Here is a 19,496-nt window from a genome sequence, read left to right on the forward strand (position 1 = left end):
GCAGTAATTCCGCCGGACCATTTGCCAGTAATGGTAATACAGGTTGCCGATATCCAGGTTGTGTTACCGCCAGGATAACGGAAACCTTGTAATGAGCCCTCTCTGTGTTCAGAAGGCACCACTTCCGATTGTCTTCCAACTCTGCCATAATGAATACCCATAAAAGGTGCAAAACAAAATCATCAATTAGCACCAAGACAAATCGGTGTAACACTCAGAAACTGTTTAACTTTTTCAAAAGCCTTAGCTAAAACAAAATGCCTAAACTATATCTTCAGCCACACCTAAAAGTCGCAAAATTAGCACAAATCAGTCACTTCTGAACTGAAAATGTGCAACATACTCTGACCCAACTAAGAACAGGGCATCGTATTTATCAGTAGTACAAAATTATCTCTGGTGCAAAAATACATTGAAGGAATCTATTAACACTGCAGCTATGTTTGCTGTATTGTTGGCATAGCACACCATTGCATTTGCACAGTGCAACATTTCTGTAGTTAGGTCCCACGGCTATTCCTTAGCTTTCTGTTACTTTCTGCATATGTTGTGGGGGAATGTTCCCAAATGTAAAGGGAAAAAAAGCACGGGGGAAAAAAACAACAGTCTTTTGTGTAGGCATGTGATAGACATTTCACAGGCACTTCCATTTGACAGGCACTACTACTACCTGGCCATAAAATGGCTATGCGTTTGCAAAAGCTATAGCATGGCGTAAGTACCTGGGCATTTGATAGAAGAGCCTGGCAAAGCGTATCTAACACCTACACACAAGTCAAACTGTTGGCTTTGCCAGTGCATGCTTTTAAACAGGCGAAAACGCGAGGGACGGGACAGAAACCCGAGGGAGAAGCAGGCCCCATAAAGGCACAGGTTTTCAAGACAATAGCACATTCTCCCTCGGTTTCCTGCCCCACCGTATCGTGGTTTTGTTTCCCGCCCACCTACACGGAGAAGAGGATTTTTGTTTTCCCGCCGACAACAATAAGGTTTCCTGTGGCTGTGCCTCATTCATGCTGGTGTTGTGCTGGTTCGTGATGCCGACGAGTTCCAGTGCACGAAGGGTTCCGGTTGCGGGCGTTCCAGTGAAGAGGTGCGTTGGGAGTGGAAAAAACTAGGTGAATATCAAAGGCAAAGAGGTTTTAACTTGTAGGGCTTGCGCTGGGGTCAAAGTGCCTTCCTTTCGGGGGCTGGATAAGTAGATATGCTTTGGGAGAGAGGAGTGTCGTGGATAGCATACGCCAGTATATTTTCCGAGCTCAGGGTTGGTATGGAGTTGGTGCAGAACGCCCATTGTTGGTAACGTAATTTTGTTGTGTGTTTTGGAGCAGGCAGCTCTGGCGAGGTCAGGCGGGGCGTTTTGGGACAAACTAATGTTACAAGTTATGGTTAAGATTGTGCCCTCCGGCTACCTGTTGTCTCAAAAGTTAATGGCGGTGTGTTGAAGGCAGCAGGCCCAGTCGGCAGTGCCGCAAGGTATTGGTTAAGTGCTGAAAAGGAATGTTTTAACACAACAGAGGTGGGACGAGCGCATTACACGGTTACCGCGGTTATGTATGAACAGCAGATGCAGCTCAGTGTCCACGGTGGATGAAAGGGGCTCCAATACATATGATGGTTGAATGGTAGGGACATGGTTTTCAAATGTGCAGGGCGCCGCATGCCCGCACAACTTAACAAGGAGAAAGCGAAACATGTAGCGGGCAGTTTTGCATGAGGTATAAAACACTGTCAAAGGGGCCCGTGTTGTTCAGCTAATCGGGGGATCTAAATCATGGGGCGGGGAGGCCCCAGGGGATTCAGCGGGAGCGATCTAAGGAAACTGATTAATAGATGGAGCGCCAAAATAGTACAAAGGGAGCGACATAAGGTTGATTCATGGTTAGCTCGCCGTGTCTCTTTGCGTTACACGCCTACCCTAGGTGTTACGTTGGGATGAGTCATGGGAGGTTTGGGCTCTTGAGGTAGGGATGTGGTGAGTACAGGAACAACTGGCGGGTGCACAATATGTGGGATAGCCCGCCGTGTCTCGTTAATTTACAAACCTTGCCATGCAGGGATCCCTGGGTCCGCGCTTAGAGACCTGTGGGCATTTAAGCGCGCTATAAATATGCAACTAAGACTAAAACAAACTAAGACAAAAACAAGTACGCAACTAAAAAACAAACAATACCCGTAACAGCGCCTTGATGCCTGCGGGCTGGGTAAGCGCTTTAAAATGCAAAAATAAAGATCAGAACAAATAGCGAAGTAAGCGGTTGAGTTCAAAGGAGCCACCGTTCATGCTCCCGCCCGGGCTGCCATATTTCGGGGTAGGGATATGGGGGGTACAGAAATAACGGTTTGGTGCACAATAGGTGAAGGATAGCCCGCCGTGTGTCTTTCATTTACAAACCTTGCCATGCACGGGGTGTTATGCTGGGTTGACTCATGGGAAGGGTGACTCGGGCGAGTAGGAAATGGTGGGTTCAGGGACAATGCTTTTGGCGCGCAGTATGATAGGATATGAAACGTCATGGGATGTGGCCGAAGGAAAGACACCATGGTGCCATTTAGGGATGGCAGGGATGTTACACGGTCGGGTGAATCATGGCAGGTGCCTGGTATCGCCGGTCTGCCGCGCCATGGGTAAAGGAATGACGAGGCGCGGTCCGCACGTTAGGCTTTAGCCATAAATCCCCTGGCAGCGGAGACTTCAAGGGAGCTTCCCTTTTAACAGCTTTGCCAGGGACAAGCCAGGCAACTAGTCACTGCCTGAGGGGCGGTAAATCTATGGTTGACCTGCTGTGTCTCCGTGCTTGCACTCCTGCCTTGCCCCAGGTGTTACATGGAAGTGGATTCATGGGAGGTTTGATCATTGGGGTAGGGAGGTTACAGGTGCAGGAACCACTGCTTGGCGTGCAATATGCAAGGGATAGCCCCAGGTAATGGGGCAGGTTCCAGACCACGGGTGGGTTATTGCTATACAAGGGTGTGTGATAATAGGTATGGATGGTATTAGAAACCTTGCATGTGCTGCGATAAAAGTACAACAATCATACGGCATGGGCGTGCAGAGTACGGAACGCGTACATCCCAATGGGAAGGATAAGTGGTCAGTAACACGGGGGAATGAACGGTAGGGCGAGCGGGTTGGGACGCCTAGTATTGTATGGTTACCCAAACAGGGGGTTTTCTGACCAATTTTGGGTATGGATTTCTCGAATGGAAGGCTGTGCCTGGTATGATGTTTGGGGTGATGAAGAGGGACAGCAGACCGAAAATCATAACTATGCGGCCCATTCGAAACAGGCAAGGCGGTTGGCATGGTATGAAGGATAGGATTGTAAATTCGCTTTTCGCCTGGCTGTGGCTAGGGCGCTAGACATTTGGGGGACCAAGTACAGACTGTGGTACATGATGGCGCGCTGTGGCCACAAATCATGCCAATTTGTGGGATAGGAATTTTGGCAGGCACGGAGGAGCGATGGGCTGGCAATGGACAAGCCAGGTGCATGGTACGATATGGCAGTTATAAACAAGGGTTTCAAGGCGCATTGTTACGCGAAAGGGTGCCCCCACCCCAATTTTAATTTTATATCAGAACGTATGCGCAAAAAATACAGAGGGGATCGCCCTGTGCATGCTGGGGGGAACTCTCCGCTGCCGGCAGCCAGCAGAAAGTCTTGGAGGTGTCACAGGCCAATCCCTTTAACAAAGCACTGGCAGACCCATAGGGGAATGAGCAGCCAACAGATTAGATTCACGGTGCCCCAGGAGTAATAGGCTCGGGGGAGGCCCTGGGAAAAAAGGGGAGGGATGTAAGGGACTTGGGAGCCAATTCCAAGCCCAAAATCTGCGGGAGGGGGGGGGCGAATAACAAACTCACAAACAAGGCCATCAAGGGAAGACGGCCGGGGGGGGAACAAGAGGAGACTAAGGGTGGGTCAGGTAACAGTGACAAAATAACAGCAAGGGGAAGTCTTCACGGAAGGAGGGGGGCATGAGGGGGAGGGTGTGGGGGATCCAAGACAGGGCGGCAAGGCGAATGGAGGGAACAGGGGAGCGGAAGCCAGTCCCAAGAAAAGGGAGAGGGGCAAGGACCAAAAGCTGGGGGGACAGGAGACAGGAAAAGGGAGAAAAGGGCCGGGAAGGCTGCCTCTGGGGGGAAATGGAGCCAGGATATGGAGGGGCAGAAACGACGGAGGGGGGGCTTGGCGGGACACAAAAATGGGGGACCTGGGAAATGGAGGAGCAAGCTTGGGAAAGGGAGGAAGGAGAAGGGATAGGGTACCCGGAAAAGACATTACTCTGGCAGGGGGGCACGGGGGCAGACTTCACAGAGAGGCCTTGGGGGAGAGGGAAATGGGGAAGTTCTTAGGGGCGGCAAGACGGAAGGGAAACATGGGGGGCAGCGTAGCATAGTTAGGATTGGGCTTCCAGGACAAGCGGCTATTGGGGGACGAAGGGGGGGGACAGAGTAGAGTAGAAAGGACTCGAAATAGACGGACATCGCAAAGCGATGTCCATATAGGCAGGCAGAAAGGTGTGGGCCGGCACCGGAGGGCGGTGTCGGCCTCAACAACGGATGTGAAAAATGTGTAGCGTTGGGGCACTTGTGGTGGTGCCGGTATAGGAACCTGAACACTAGCGAGGCACCGTGTGGATGCCGGTTTTACCTAGACCCAGACCCAGGACACGGGGTAAGTGTCAGGGTAGGAGGGGGGGGCAGGGCATTCCCAACAAAGACCTAGAACAAACTGGGGGCATATGGAAATACGGTCATGGGAAATCTACAAATGGCCGGGGGTAGAGAGAGGGTATTAGCAAGGGCCGGGCTCAACCTGAGGCGTCCACCAGACGAGGACGGTAAGGGAGAGGGGGGGAGGGCAAGGGATACCTAGGTAGCCGCACACAGAGTAGTATACCTGTGGTGGTGAATTACGGATCGCCTGTAAGATAACTCCAAGACTTTATGCAAAATAAAGCTGCTGAGGCATTTTAATCTTCCAACTTTACAACGTGTCTGAGTTTTTTCTTCCAACATGTGATGTATGACATATGCCGGGTTGCATGAGGGGAGGAGAGGGGGGGAGTGAGGGGCGGCCAGGGCATAGAGGAGAGGGGGAGGACAAGGCACTGGGATGCCCACGCTATGGCGGGCGAACGCGCCAGCGAAGGTGGCATGGCGGGCGCCGCCCCTTAGTGGGGGTTGCCCAGCCGACCTCCTCCCCCACGACTTCCACAGGTCAGGGGGCAGGGATGGGGGAGGAACACATCAGCCCCGCCACCGGAAGCAGACGGGGGCGCGCGAAAACGCGAGGGGCGGGACAGGAACCCGAGGGAGAAGCAGGCCCCATAACGGCACAGGTTTTCAAGACAATAGCACATTCTCCCTCGGTTTCCTGCCCCACCGTATCGTGGTTTTGTTTCCCACCCGCCCTCCCAAAAAACAAAATGTTTGTAATGAATTGTCTTTTGTTTTAAAGGTCGCCCAGCCGAGTTACATTGCGATCCCTTTAACAAAGCACTGGCAGACCCATAGGGGAATGAGCAGCCAACAGATTATTGCCCCAGGAGTAATAGGCTCGGGGGAGGCCCTGGGAAAAAAGGGGAGGGTTGTAGGGGACTTGGGAGCCAATTCCAAGCCCAAAATCTGCGGGAGGGGGGGCAAATAACAAACTCACAAACAAGGCCATCAAGGGAAGACGGCCGGGGGGGGAACAAGAGGAGACTACGGGGGGGTCAGGTAACGGTGACAAAATAACAGCAAGGGGAAGTCTTCACGAAAGGAGGGGGGCATGAGGGAGAGGGTGTGAGAGATCCAAGACAGGGCAGCAATGCGAATGGAGGGAACAGGGGGGAGGAAGCCAGTCCCAAGAAAAGGGAGAGGGGCAAGGACCAAAAGCTGGGGGGACAGGAGACGGGGTACAGAAGAACAGGGCCAGGAAGGCTGCCTCTGGGGGGAAATGGAGCCAGGATATGGAGGGGCAGAAACGACAGAGGGGGGGCTTGGCGGGACACAAAAATTGGGGACCTGGGAAGTGGAGGAGCAAGCTTGGGAAAGGGAGGAAGGAGAAGGGATAGGGTACCCGGACAAGACATTACTCTGGCAGGGGGGCACTGGGGCAGACTTCACAGAGAGGCCTTGGGGGAGAGGGAAATGGGGAAGTTCTTAGGGGCGGCAAGACGGAAGGGAAACATGGGGGGCAGCGTAGCATAGTTAGGATTGGGCTTCCAGGACAAGCGGCTATTGGAGGATGAAGGGGGGGGACAGAGTAGAGTAGAAAGGACCCGAAATAGACGGACATCGCAAAGCGATGACCATATAGGCAGGCAGAAAGGTGTGGGCCGGCACCGGAGGGCGGTGTCGGCCTCAACAACGGATGCGAAAAATGTGTAGCGTTGGGGCACTTGTGGTGGTGCCGGTATAGGAACCTGAACACTAGCGAGGCACCGCGTGGCTGCCAGTTTTACCTAGACCCAGACCCAGGACACGGGGTAAGTGTCAGGGTAGGGGGGGGCAGGGCATTCCCAACAAAGACCTAGAACAAACTGGGGGCATATGGAAATACGGTCATGGGAAATCTACAAACGGCCGGGGGTAGAGAGAGGGTATTATTAAGGGCCGGGCTCAACCTGAGGAGTCCACCGGACGAGGACGGTAAGGGAGAGGGGGGGGAGGGCAAGGGATACCTAGGTAGCCTCACACAGAGTAGTATACCTGTGGTGGTGAATTAGGGATCGCCTGTAAGATAACTCCAAGACTTTATGCAAAATAAAGCTGCTGAGGCATTTTAATCTTCCAACTTTACAACGTGTCTGAGTTTTTTCTTCCAACATGTGATGTATGACATATGCCGGGTTGCATGAGGGGAGGAGAGGGGGGGAGTGAGAGGCGGCCAGGGCATAGAGGAGAGGGGGAGGACAAGGCACTGGGATGCCCACGCTAAGAGGTAATTTAAAGTGCCCGTTATTTCTCTCCCCTGCGAGACATCTCTTCCGTAACGGGCCCCTCTGCCTTACCTTGAGCTTCGCCGCAGGCCCAGAGCATCAAAACAAGGCAACATCCCAGCGGGTTCATGATGAGCCGGCAGCGACTCGTCCAGTGGCAGCAGTGTCCCCGGGCGCCTTCTCCAAAGTGCTTTTAAGCACAGGGCGGCCTTGATTTTTAATCCCTGACTGCAGGGCGCTCTTCCGCGGAATTCAATTGCAACATCCAGCTCAAAGAGTTTATGCAAACTTCCCCTCGAAGGCGGATCCAAGCCGCTGCTTCCCGCATTCCCGTGGAGCCCCCCATTCTATTCAAGGCCGCTTGATGTGTTAATCATTAAAAACCCTCCTCCTCCAAATCCAGGTATCTTTGTCTGTGTTTACAGAGCAAAAACAAACACTGCCCAAATTAAACTTCGATTTGCTCTAATCCTTTTTTTTCTTCTTACCTGTGTGCGCATTCATATTAACGAAAGTTAAAGGGTCAAATATGTATTGTTTTGGTTTTTTAATTTATAAAGCATAGCCAAAACCTGAAAGGCATGAATAAAAAAGAGTACAATGAAACAGTGAAATAATAAGGAGCACATAGAGTGTTAGAAGGTGAGGCAGACGAGAAGGAGAGAGGGACGGGGAAAAAGAGTGGAGTGAAAGAACGAGAGGACAAGAATGAGGTGGGGCCACGGGTGGGCTGGCCTACAAGGCACTCTGGAGATTTCCTGGTGGGCCTCTTTTGTGTGGTATTTTCACATGTTCTCACAGGAAAAGTGTTGGGCTTGCTGAAGATGTGTAATTTGGGGCCACTTTTAACATTAAATCCAGGGCCTCTTTAGGTTGCCAGTCCACCCCTGGGTGGGACCACAAGATATAGAAGGGGTACATGGGAGTGGCAGCGGGTGATTAATCAATGGATTGTCAAGGCAGTGGGCAGGCCAAAGGGCATAGAGAAGAAGCCCCAACCAAGGAGCCTTTGAGGGGAGTTTTCCCACCAAGAAAGTTTTTAGAATGGGTTAAAACCGTTTTTTTACAGCAGTTTTCATTAAAAATGTGACAAAAAGCCATACAATTTAGGTAGGGTAATCCATTGTGCCATGCACACATGGGTTCGAATCCCATCCTCATCGCCACTGATACAAGGTAAGGCACACCTGGGTAGTGTTATAAAGAAGCTTTATTAATATACGTAGCACGCAAGTAGTAGGTATTCAAGCCTTCAGCTTCACCACCCTGCTCACTCTCTTTCCTCCCTGAAACAACTGGGGCTCTCCAGCATTCTCATCCAACTCCGTTCCATCTTGGAATTTAGAACACCATTCAAAAATATACATAACTATATACTATATATTATGTTCCCATAAGCAGTGGGGCTGCTTCATAAACAACCCATTCACTGTAGTGCTATATAGTGCTGTTGGGCTCTCATCCCGCAGTATCTACAGAGATACTTAATCTGCCACAGTAGGGTACCATCACCTATTGCTTCACCAAGCCTGCGCGGTCCATGCCCTGTAGCAATGCCACTTACTATTAAAGGTGCATTGATCTAGTTGCCCATGCACCCAATATTGCAGACCTCATCGCCGAAAGCGGCCTCGATTTCCTTGTCATCACAGAAACCTGGCTCCATCAGGCGGCAGGACCCGCACTCTCACTAGCCCTCCCAGAGGGTTACACGATTGTCAGAGCAGACAGAAACTCAGGCAGAGGAGGAAGTCTCGCCCTTATAGCAAGAACCCATCTGGGCCTCACAGGTACCACCCTCACCAGCCTACCCTCTGCCAAACTCCTATCAGTTAAATTCCCATTAACAGCCACACAAACTATCTTCCTACACCTTGTCTACTGACCATCAGGCCCCAACTCGTCCTTTCAGGAAGGCACCACAGGCCTTTTAGCTTCCAATGTAAAACCAGGTTCCCAAATCATACTTCTTGGAGACCTTAACCTTGGGTTCCAGGACCCTAATGACACCAATGCTCTAGCTCTCAAAAAACTTCTTATCCCAGCTTGGCTTCAAACATCGAATCACTGAGCCCACACACGCCAAGGGGCGCACCCTAGATTGGCTGTCTGATCTGAATTGCTCCACTAAAATTCTTCAGAATGAACCCATCGCCTGGACAGATCACCACTACATATCCTTTGCCATTCAGGGGACCACACCCCCGATTCCCATCATTGCCCCCTTCCCTTTTCGAGGAACACCCGCAGCATAACACTGCCCAATTTACGCCCCCTAATCAACAACATCTTGGACGATACTATTTACAAAAACCTAGATCCCACTAACTTGATCGACCTCTACAACAACACCTTAGAGTCAGCCTTGAACAGTATCGCTCCACTCAATTTAAAAAAAGCCAAAGCAATCGCCCAAGAGATGTCACTTTGGGATTGGGTCAAATGACATCACTTCCTGTGATGTCATCAGAGGTCAAGGGTCATGTGATGTCACGTCCGCTACCACTGGCATTTTGGTGAAATGACATCCCTGCACTCACTATTGCTCTCTATAAACAATACTACAACTACTACAACTACTACTAATTATAATACTCATAATTATAGCAATGACCAGCCAAATATTGCACATCATAACATTATCTTTTGCCTTATTCCTCAAAACTTCTTGTCATATAAGTTCCTGTGATCCACTCGAGTAACAAGGACTAATGTCACAATGTGTGACATAATTGTCTGTGATGTCACTGTGATTTCAATACATATGCAAATTCGGGGACTGGAGGGTGTGCACGTCTGTTCCTGAATAGGTCCTGGAAGAACCTAGAACTGGGTTGGGCCCCAAGCTACCACATGAATCCCAAGATGCCCCAGGCAGCTTGTCTATGTGCTGTAAAATGGCTGACTTTCCCCATGTGCCCTTAATTACCTTACACCAGCCCACTATTTGCCCCAAGCTTCCTCACGTGTTCTAGCCATGTCCCCTAAACAATCCCACTCTACCTGCTTTACCACTGTGCTGGAGGTAAAGCTCCGGGGCAACACGTTTGTCTTGGAAGCAAAACAAGTTCCTACGCTTAGAGCCTGTTCTCTGGTGTTAAGTGTGTAATAAAAGATTACTTAATTAATGATCTCATACCTCCAGCTCATGCACACTAAGCTCTGATACAGTCTTTCCATACCTCACACAGTTTGTTCAAACAATCTGTTCTAACGCACACTCTGTCTATTGTCCCTAAACTACCTCTCAGCCATCTAAGTGCTCTGAATTACCCCATGCTGTCTGTGTATACCACACCCAGTCATTCAGTGTGGCCAAAACTACCCCACGCCGTCTGTGCACATATCCAAGTAACCTCATACCGTCTATAAAACCCTGTTTTTGTGATTTTGCCATTATAACCTGAATGTGTCAATTCCAGTCACCAGTAAGTGGCAGTACTAGCAACAAATCGTGTAAAAAAGGTGCAAATCTATGTTGTCCACAGTTAAAATCTCCAATCCAATAGTGTGAACATGAGGGGGTTAAAAGCATCAGTAGAGGCAAGGGGTTTCAGAATGTTTAAAAATCAAAATCTTTGTTTAAAGAATGTTAATGGCATACAACAATAAGAATAGCTGGACATCACGATGCACTGTAGAGCTAGGATTAAATTAAAGATTGTGACACACAGCCTGTCTTGTTCAATAATTCCTCTGCGACAATGGGAGATGTATATGCCGAACTCGATCTGCTTACCTCAGGCATCAGTACCACATCCCCGTAATACCCACTCTTCTGTGCACCGACTGATGTCATTTGGCACCCCCGGCTCAGCAAACACCCCCGTTTTTATGATCTCATCTCTGCTGCTCTGTTGCTCAGATAAGGAACCGAACAATGCATTTCCCGACAGTCTTTGCTGCGGGCAACATGAAGGTATTGCTTGCGTTTGATAAAAGGACATCCAAACTCTGAACACACATAGGTTGTTTGAATTCGGCACTTTCAGGTGATAGGTCTCAGGGCTGGAGCAACAATGGATGGTGATAAAAACGACCTTATGGTAGACGAGCCCTGATTGGTGGGGAGTGGTGTGCGGGGATTATTGTGGGTTTGAAGTGGTAATTTCATTACCTAAGAGGCTGGTGTATTTCACAGACAGCGGGGATATCAGGCCCACATATTTGTGAAATAATGTGGTGAACCTTTATGGTTAGGGAGCAATGCATTTAAACTCTTAGAATGCTGCGTTTCTGCATTCTGCATTCAGCTATCCCTCCAAGTCTTATATTCCAAAAACAAGACGTAAGCCTTGCAGCAATGTCCGTACATGTCTCCTCTATATAGACTTCACTAGTCCTATGCAGTCAGCAGGTGTTGGAGCAGAACTTTGGCTTGAGCTCGGTTCACCTTCTGAACTTCAAACCATGGTCTCATCCTAGAGAGTCAGCCGCTGTTCACCCAGAGCCCACTGTCGACCCCTGTAAGCGCTCTCCTTTAACTCCTAAAATGCCTATTATTGCAAAGACCAAAAATAGAAATGTGTGCTAGAAAACCACGTCCCATCCCTTAACTCCCTTTCAAAGAACAATACCAGAGCAGCGGAGGATGTGGTGGGCCAGAACAAGACAGAGATATACTACCCCAAAGTTTGTCTTGACAGAGCCCTGTGCCATGGCGGCCCGTGGCCCACACCCTGTCATGTTGCAAGAAGCCCAGGCATTAAGGTGCAAGATCTGTGCAACATTTTGGAAAATTAGATATTGTCCTCCACTCAAGAAGACCAATGCAATCCTCTGATCCATAAGCACACACTGTCCATATGTGTAGCTATGGTTTGTGCTTAACAGACATTTTACTGTTGTGGGAGCGTTTTGGCAAATGAAATGTGCAGGGTCCCAGGTTTACCCCGTTTTCCCACAAAAATGTTGCTATATCCCCAGATTGTACTTCCATGCTGATGCCCTACTGCCTTCAGCATTGCCTCATGAGGAGCTCACCTCTAGAGACTATTCATTTCAGTTAGAAAAACATCACAAACACCTGGCATATGTGTGATGCTGGAAATGCATCGGAGGGACAGGGCCTCCGTATCCTTGTCCTTTACTGCTTTTTATCGTGTTTTCGCGCAGGAGTTCATGTGGGACTCCTGGCGGTGCAGCTCTCTCTCCTTTTGGTTTGGTGAACGGACCCGTGGGCTGGGCATCCCAAAATGGAGGATGCTCAGGGCACCAGTCATTTCAGCACGGAGCTGCCACCAGCCCGTACCCTGCTCTGTGGGTCACACACAGGTGCCCAAAAACATACACTAGGGGCGCCGGGTTGTACCCCTACCCATGGGTGCCATAAGGGTATCCGGTCCCAGGTGGGGGTTGAGCCCGCTCCATGTTGGGATGGGGGAAAAGACTTCCACCTCCCCCATCCGCGGCAACCGCCGCTTGTTAACCGCTCGGGTGGGGGAGGGGCCGCCCCGCTGCTGCAGCCGAGGCTGCCTCCATGGTGGGGGAAGGCCCGCTCCTCCGCGCTGCAGGGCAGCCACGAGCACATTCCCTCACCCCCAGGGCCAAAAGGGGCCGGAGCTCCACACGACCTGGGGGCCGCCTCAGCTGTTTGGTGGCTCCAGCACATCCCCAGTGCCGTGGCCGATGCCGCTCGATGTTCGGGGCTCCTCAGCTGGTCAGCGGCCCCCGTTCAGTTTACACCACCGCCCGCTCCTCAGAGAAGGCTCCGGCACCACAGCCACACCCTCATGGAGTGCGGCCGAGGCCTCCACCCATTTGGTGCACCAGGCGACCCTGGACCACCCATCCAGCGGCTGACGCCACCTCACGCATAGGGCTCCAGCCCTCGTCGCCATTGTTGGGGGCTGCTCCGGGTCACCGGGCAGCCCCATACTCGGTTCGGGTGGCACCTGACAAGACACACTGGTGCGGCACCCATGCCGCATACTCATGGGTGGGGGGGTTCATCCCACCCGCTCCGGGGACACCAGAGTGCCACATGTGGCCGGGGGGCACCCGGCATACACGGCCCCGGATCTGGGGGCACCCAGGCCGCGGCCATCTCACTGGCCATGGTCACATGGCGTGGGGATCACCCCAGGATGGCGTTGCCCGGCAGGGGCGCCATCCGGACAGCATTGCCCGGCAGGGGCATTGTACTCGAGCTGGGCCCCGTCCTTGGGCCCAGCGAACACGGTGCAGCACCGGCAGGGCGCGTCCAAGAACAACACCGGAGTCAGGTTGTGGAGTGACTGACGAGCCGGAAGCGGCTCGCTTCTTTTATTATGTTGGTCACGTGGCTACTGCCACGTGACCCATTACAACATCATGGGAGCTACCATGCTCCCAGGAGGGGTTACCATGCAACACCCAGTGTTTATCTTTTAAATCGTAAATCGCTAAAATGTTAACTTAATCGCAGACAGGGGAGTTGCTAGGTCTGGAAAAGACCCGGGGCTATGCTGATGTCGGAACTATTGGGACTGGGGGCTTGCTAGTCTTTTGGCTGTAGCTCCTGAGATTCTATCCGGGGCTACAACCAAAAGATCGGGGGCTATATCCCCTTCAGCCCCCACCCCACCCCAGAAACGCCCCTGAACGCAGACTAAATCATGTACACTCTTAGAATTCCGCAGACTTCTGGGGGCCGGCTTTCATGTATTTGGCTGCAAACATTCATTTAGTTGCTTGTGCACGAATCTTGCACTGTCACTTCGTGAAGACATTTCTCATGCCGGACAACAATTACGCCACAAGCCATAACAAGTACATGTTATACTTTCCCAGGCAGGGCAGCGTAGCTTTACAGAGGCGAAGCTACCTTCGTAGCCACCGTACTTCCATTTGCCTGCTCGCCAAACACTGAACGTGAGGCCGAATACAGCATAGTTGTTGAGAAAAGCTCCGTTGCGAACCTTGCAAACCGAAACGATGCAATACATTGCTTTCTGTAATCCGGTGTGGCGCCTCCCGTCACCTTATTGCCAAGCTTCAAAGGTGAAAGAGGTAATTTAAAGTGCCCATTATTTCTCTCCCCTGCGAGACATCTCTTCCGTAACTGGCCCCTCCGCCTTACCTTGAGCTTCGCAGCAGGCCCAGAGCATCAAAACAAGGCAACATCCCAGCGGGTTCATGATGAGCCGGCAGAGACTCGTCCAGTGGCAGCAGCGTCTCCGGGCGCCTTCTCCAGAGTGCTTTTAAGCACAGGGCGGCCTTGGTTGTTAATCCCTGACTGCAGGGCGCTCTTCCCCGGAATTCAATTGCAACATCCAGCTCAAAGAGTTTATGCAAACTTCCCCTCGAAGGCGGATCCGAGCCGCTGCTTCCCGCATTCCTGTGGCTATCCCTAGGAGCCCCCCATTCTATTCAAGGCCGCTTAATGTGTTTAATCATTAAAACGCCTCCTCCTCCAACTCCAGGTATCTTTGTCTGTGTTTACAGAGCAAAAACAAACACTGCTTAATCTAAACTTCGATTTGCTCTAATCCTTTTTTTTCTTCTTACCTGTGTGCGCGTTCGTATTAACGAAAGTTAGCAGGTCAAGTATATATTGTTTTGGTTTTTTAATTTATAAAGCACAGCGAAAACCGGAAGGGCATGAATGAAAAAGAGTAAAATAAAACAGTAAAATAATGGATGGGGGTGGGAGCTGGCACTTCTGAGGTGGCCACCGACCTTCCCGCCCCAGGAGGGGGTTTCAGATGGTAAAGACATGTTAATTTATGCAGGCCACCCGGTGCCCTCTGGATGACATCAATGTGATGGGCGAGTGAGGCTGGAATTCAAGGCCAGAAGTGCTGCGTGAGGATCTCTCACGGCGAGTGGGGGGCGCCCGAGGCCGGGAGGGAAGCATTGGGAGCAGTGTGCTTTGTGGTCGGGTTGGATCATGGGGCCTGTGCAGGTTGTTTTATTTAAGCAAGTTCCATGTGCTCCATGGGTACCATGGATAGTCCGATTGCCACTACATGTGTTCTTACTACGCTGTTTGTTGTAGCATGATGGCATCCAATTTTTGTCACGCGTTAATGTATTCATGTGACCACGTGTTTTACGGCATCCGGCCTGCCCTGGTTATTAAACCAATTTTAAATCATTACAAATATGATGCGAACGGACCATTATGGTTTGGAGACAGGCAGATAAATTGCCGCAGCAGAAAACAGGGTTGAGTTCCTGGACATGTGAGGCTCATGCATAAGCACGAGCCAAAATGGTTTCGTTGTCAGTGCTGGTTTCCTAACAGGACTCTAGCGCAAGAACAGATATTGTGGAATTGGTCGAAGGCTCAACTGGTTTAAACAATGTGTTTAAAACCATAACTTATTCACAGCTGGCCTTAAGACAGTGACTCGCAGTACAGGACTGGGCAATAACACAGGCAGGCCACAGTTTGATTTGAGGTGAGGGGGCTAGGTAAAACATTGAGTGGTCAGCACCATTAGTAAGTCAGGCATGGAGTGTAGCCAGAAGTAACCCTGCAGGGCACTGTGGGCAACGCAGCACAATCTTGGTTATGGCGGGAGCTCAGAGGTTTTAGGCCAACATTACTACACAAGCTAAAACACAGCTAAATGCAAATTTGACGAACCACAATACCCAGCACGACCCATAGACCGCATCCCCACACCCCCCGAACCCTGGCGAAACCCACCCATACCCCATGATAAAGGGGGCTGCATGGAGCAATGCAGGAAGGCGGGCGCCCAAGGTTTAACAATCTTCCCCAACTTCTTATAGTTGAAGAGCCAACCGGCACCAGATTCACATTCTGGGAATGGCTATGTGCATTCATTTACTGAGCATTCCCAGCTCAACTTTTAGGGGCACCCATCCCTTTACTTCACATCGCTGCTATACCTGTCGCAATAACAGACAAGCTATTGGAAGTATTTTCGGATGAAGTTATCATTCCAAGATGGACAGCCTTTACGCTCCTACTCTCAAATGCCTCTGAGAGTTGGAAAGGTGGCAAAGGGGACCAGTTAGGTTTCCTGTATGCTTAGCTTTAAATCACAGAGCATTTCATGACTACGCGTTGGGGCAACACGTCTTCCTTGGAAGCAAAACGACACAGTGCAACACAGGCGCGACGTGCGGGTCTGGGGTTTTGAAATTTCTGGGTACCAGTGCGGCACTAGCTCATTAAAAGCAAATGCCAAAAAAATCATATAGCCAGGTCACAGCGCAGCGGGGAAGTGGGATGGTCTATTGGGTAAAAAGGGCAGGCAGGAGAGGTGGAACGCAAGCAAACTATAAGGTACTTTTCCAGCAAAGTGTAACCAGAGCTAAAGCAATGGGCGAGCAAATAGTATGCACAAGTAATAAGTAATGGTAAGGGTAGAGCTGTTTTGCAAAATAGGTGGGGGGGGGAATGATGACTTCACTGGAAGGTCTGTCCAACAGTCTTGGTATTGTAGCAGTTCACAAACAGATACGTTGGCTTCCCAGCAAGATTAGGTAAAGGTGAAGAGATTTAGAAATTGTAAGGGTATGTAATGAAGGGCAAGGGTGTACAAACCAAAATAGAAAGGAAAACGAAGGGAATTAAGGGATAGGAACAATAATGGGACTTTGCAGGGGGTGCAAAGGACATCAGCAAGGGGGGATCTGGCAGGTAAGGACAGAGGATGGAAAGGTTATGGATCAAGAAGTACTGTCAGGAGAAGTGGAATGCAAGTAAAAGGTTAAGCACCTTCACCAGCAGAGTGTAACTTGAGAAAGTAATGGGCAAGCAATCAGTAGGTAAAGTGCTAAGTAAGGGGAAGTGTAGAGCTGTTTGGGAAATGGGCGGGGGGAAACAAGAATAGGTGACTCGACTGGAACAGAATTGGGCTGGGCAAGCTAATTTTGAGGTATGGTGCGCAGGCTGGATCCCCCTCTCCCTCTGGCAGGGGAGGGGTGCTCTGACTGGCGTACAAGGCGGGGCAAAGGGGGGGTTCAAGGAAGAAGCTGGAACACATGGGGGAGGAATACAGAAGGAAGTGTTGCTTCCCAATAAGATTAGAAAAAAGGGGAAGAGGTTCAATAAAGGTAAAGGGAATGAAATGGAGAGCAAAGTAATATAAATTAAATGGAAGGAAAACTAAGTCTACTTTGGTTAGAAATAACCCCCAAGTGGCGGGGGACTTGGGGCTCATGGGGAGGGAGTAGTGCGGGAAAAAACTGATGTAATAATGGAAAAGGATATTAGGTTTAACTAAAATAAAAGAAAGTATGCAATAGCTTACGATGACCCTCCTGGAAGGGATCACAAGAGCCGGGCAAGGCCCAACACGTCCCCCCCACTGGAGGGGGGGCCTCCCACAAAAGGGAACCACACGGTCAAGGGAAGACCTCACTCCAGCATGCCACTGTCTGGACAGTTGGCCCTCCTGTCAGGGAGCACAGTCACAATGAGTCTGAGTCGACAAGGAAGGCTGTCACGCAAGGGACGGTCGGGGACAGGGATCCCCAGCACAAATCATCACGTCACCGGTGGAGTCCGAAGGGCAAGCTTGTCTGTTGCGAACGGAATGAATGGGGGCAGAAAAACAGTGTTTGGAGTATATCAGGGTTTCTATACAGCACAAGGTGACCAGGTGCCTGAGGGGGAACTCACTGCCGCCGGTTGCCCGCAGTGAGTCGTGGCGGAGGCACTGGTCGCAGTGATGGGTTTTGGACAGACAAGCCCAGCGGATGTTACATGGTGATCCCGTTAGAAAGTACTGACAGATACCACAAGGGAACTGCACAGCCATCAGTTTATTATGAACGGTGCCAAGGAGTATTAGACTCAGGGCAGGCCCATGTTAAAGGGGAGGGTTAGGGGCTTGGAAGACCTTCCGACTCCAAACGTGGGTGGGGGAAAATGGGAAGTGCATCGATGGAAAAGAAAAAATGGTGAGGAGCAAGGAAAACAAGGGAGGGGAATGAAGGGATTTAGAGGAAACGGGGCTCTGGCAAGTAGGGGGAAAGTTGGGGGGGAGGGGAACTGCCTGGGACTATCGGTCCAGAGAGGGGGGGTAGTAAGAAAAATTGAGCATTTTCAAAAGACAGCTTAAGGAGTACAGAAAAAAACAGGGTATGCCTGGGAGGGGGGGGGGGGGATCCTTGGCATGCGGTGGGAAGTGGCCCAAAGAGGAGCAGTGGGAGAGTTGGGGAGGCCCCCTTTTAAGCGATGGGTAAGGGGAGGATGATTGGGTAGGAAGGCCGTTAGCCGGGGTGAAGGTAAATCTGGATGGGGCTTGGGAGAACATGAGGGCGGGAAGGGGAAGGAGGGACCTGGGGATGGGACAGGTAAGGCGGTGGGAGCTAGGGCAGCCCGGGGTCCAACTTAAGGGGGCGGACCCATGGCATGACAAGCTAAGGGAAGATCTTTAGGGGGAGGGAAACTTGGCAAGGAATAGAGAGACCAGCAAGGGAAAAAGAGGTAGTGGGGAAGAAGAGGGAATTCAGGGGAAAGAGAAGCATGGCGGGGGGTGTGTAAGAGACACATCCTAAGAAAGGAGCCAATGCGGACAAGTGATGATGAAACGGAAATGAAATGGAAAATAGAGACACATCCTAAAAAAGGAGCCTAAGTCGACAATTGATAACGTAATGGAAATGAAAAGCAAATGCACTTAAATAGAGATGGGAAAAGAAAATGAAATGAAATGAAAATAAAAATAAAGTAAAAATGGCCAAAGGGTAGCAAGGGACTGTTAAGGAGGGACGGGGTGCCTGCGACGGGTCCGCAAAACACGAAGAGGTGTGGGGGACGGCAAGGATGCTATTGCTCAGTGCAGAATCCTGAGGGTGACGGCAAAACGGAACACCTGTAAGTTAAATCCTGACTTTATGAATGTAATAAAGTTTGCTGTAGTAATTTTCTCCCACTCAGTCAACTGGTCATGCCTCTCATTGGGACGGCTGTGGGGGGGTTGGGCTCCAAGGGCTGAGGGTAGCGGTTAAGGAAGGCGGGCAAGCCGGGGTGTGTGTGAGCAGCGGATGGAGTCATGTCCCCACTGAGAGTGTCAGCGCTACGACGGGCTCCCGCGCCATTCAAAGAATGGCTTCTTGGCGGGGGGCCCCCTTAGCGCTAACTCCCTCATTGGGCACAGCGGTGAATGGAGTCGGGGGGCACGCATGTTACCGCCCAGAAGGGGGCGTGGGTGACCCCATCAGACGAGCGACGCAAGGAAAGCGCGCCGTAGCCGGAGACCCTATGAAGGGCTTGGCACGAGATTGCAGGCCTCTTCTCCGCCGGCTCCCATTATTGTTGCCCTCTCACCCGCCATTTTATTGTGTGTTATTTATTGTCATGTTTTTCTTACAGACAAACCCAGCGGATGTTACATGGTGTTCCCGTTAGAAAGTACTGGCGGATACCACAGGGGAACTGCCCAGCCATCAGTTTATTATGAACGGTGCCCAGGAGTATTAGACTCAGGGGAGGCCCATGTTAAAGGGGAGGGTTAGGGGGCTTGGAAGACCTTCCAACTCTAAACGTGGGTGGGGGAAAATGGGAAGTGCATCAATGGAAAAGTAATAATGGAGAGGAGCAAGGAAAACAAGGGGGGGAATTAAGGGATTTAGAGGAAACAGGGCTCTGGCAAGTA

The 19,496-nt window shown here is 50.9% G+C and overlaps 1 protein-coding gene across 4 annotated transcripts in view; it reads right to left on the bottom strand.

Moving 5' to 3' along the window:
- The window catches only part of LOC138538055 (complement factor H-like), a 981,558-nt gene extending 967,399 nt beyond the window's left edge, over positions 1-14,159 (bottom strand). For 2 of the 4 annotated variants that reach the window (XM_069641501.1, XM_069641503.1), the window contains exon 1: positions 13,994-14,158. In XM_069641501.1, coding sequence (XP_069497602.1) covers positions 13,994-14,051 — 58 coding nt within the window. In that variant the 5' untranslated portion in view covers positions 14,052-14,158. Of the gene's footprint in view, positions 1-7,005; positions 7,162-13,993 lie in introns of those variants that run through there. The other 2 variants (XM_069641504.1, XM_069641502.1) reach the window with 2 other exon arrangements.
- Between the last annotated feature and the right edge of the window lie 5,337 nt (positions 14,160-19,496).

This window comes from Ambystoma mexicanum, chromosome 1q (genome assembly GCF_040938575.1).
Source record: "Ambystoma mexicanum isolate Mex_15411 chromosome 1q, UKY_AmexF1_1, whole genome shotgun sequence".
NCBI lineage: Eukaryota > Metazoa > Chordata > Amphibia > Caudata > Ambystomatidae > Ambystoma > Ambystoma mexicanum.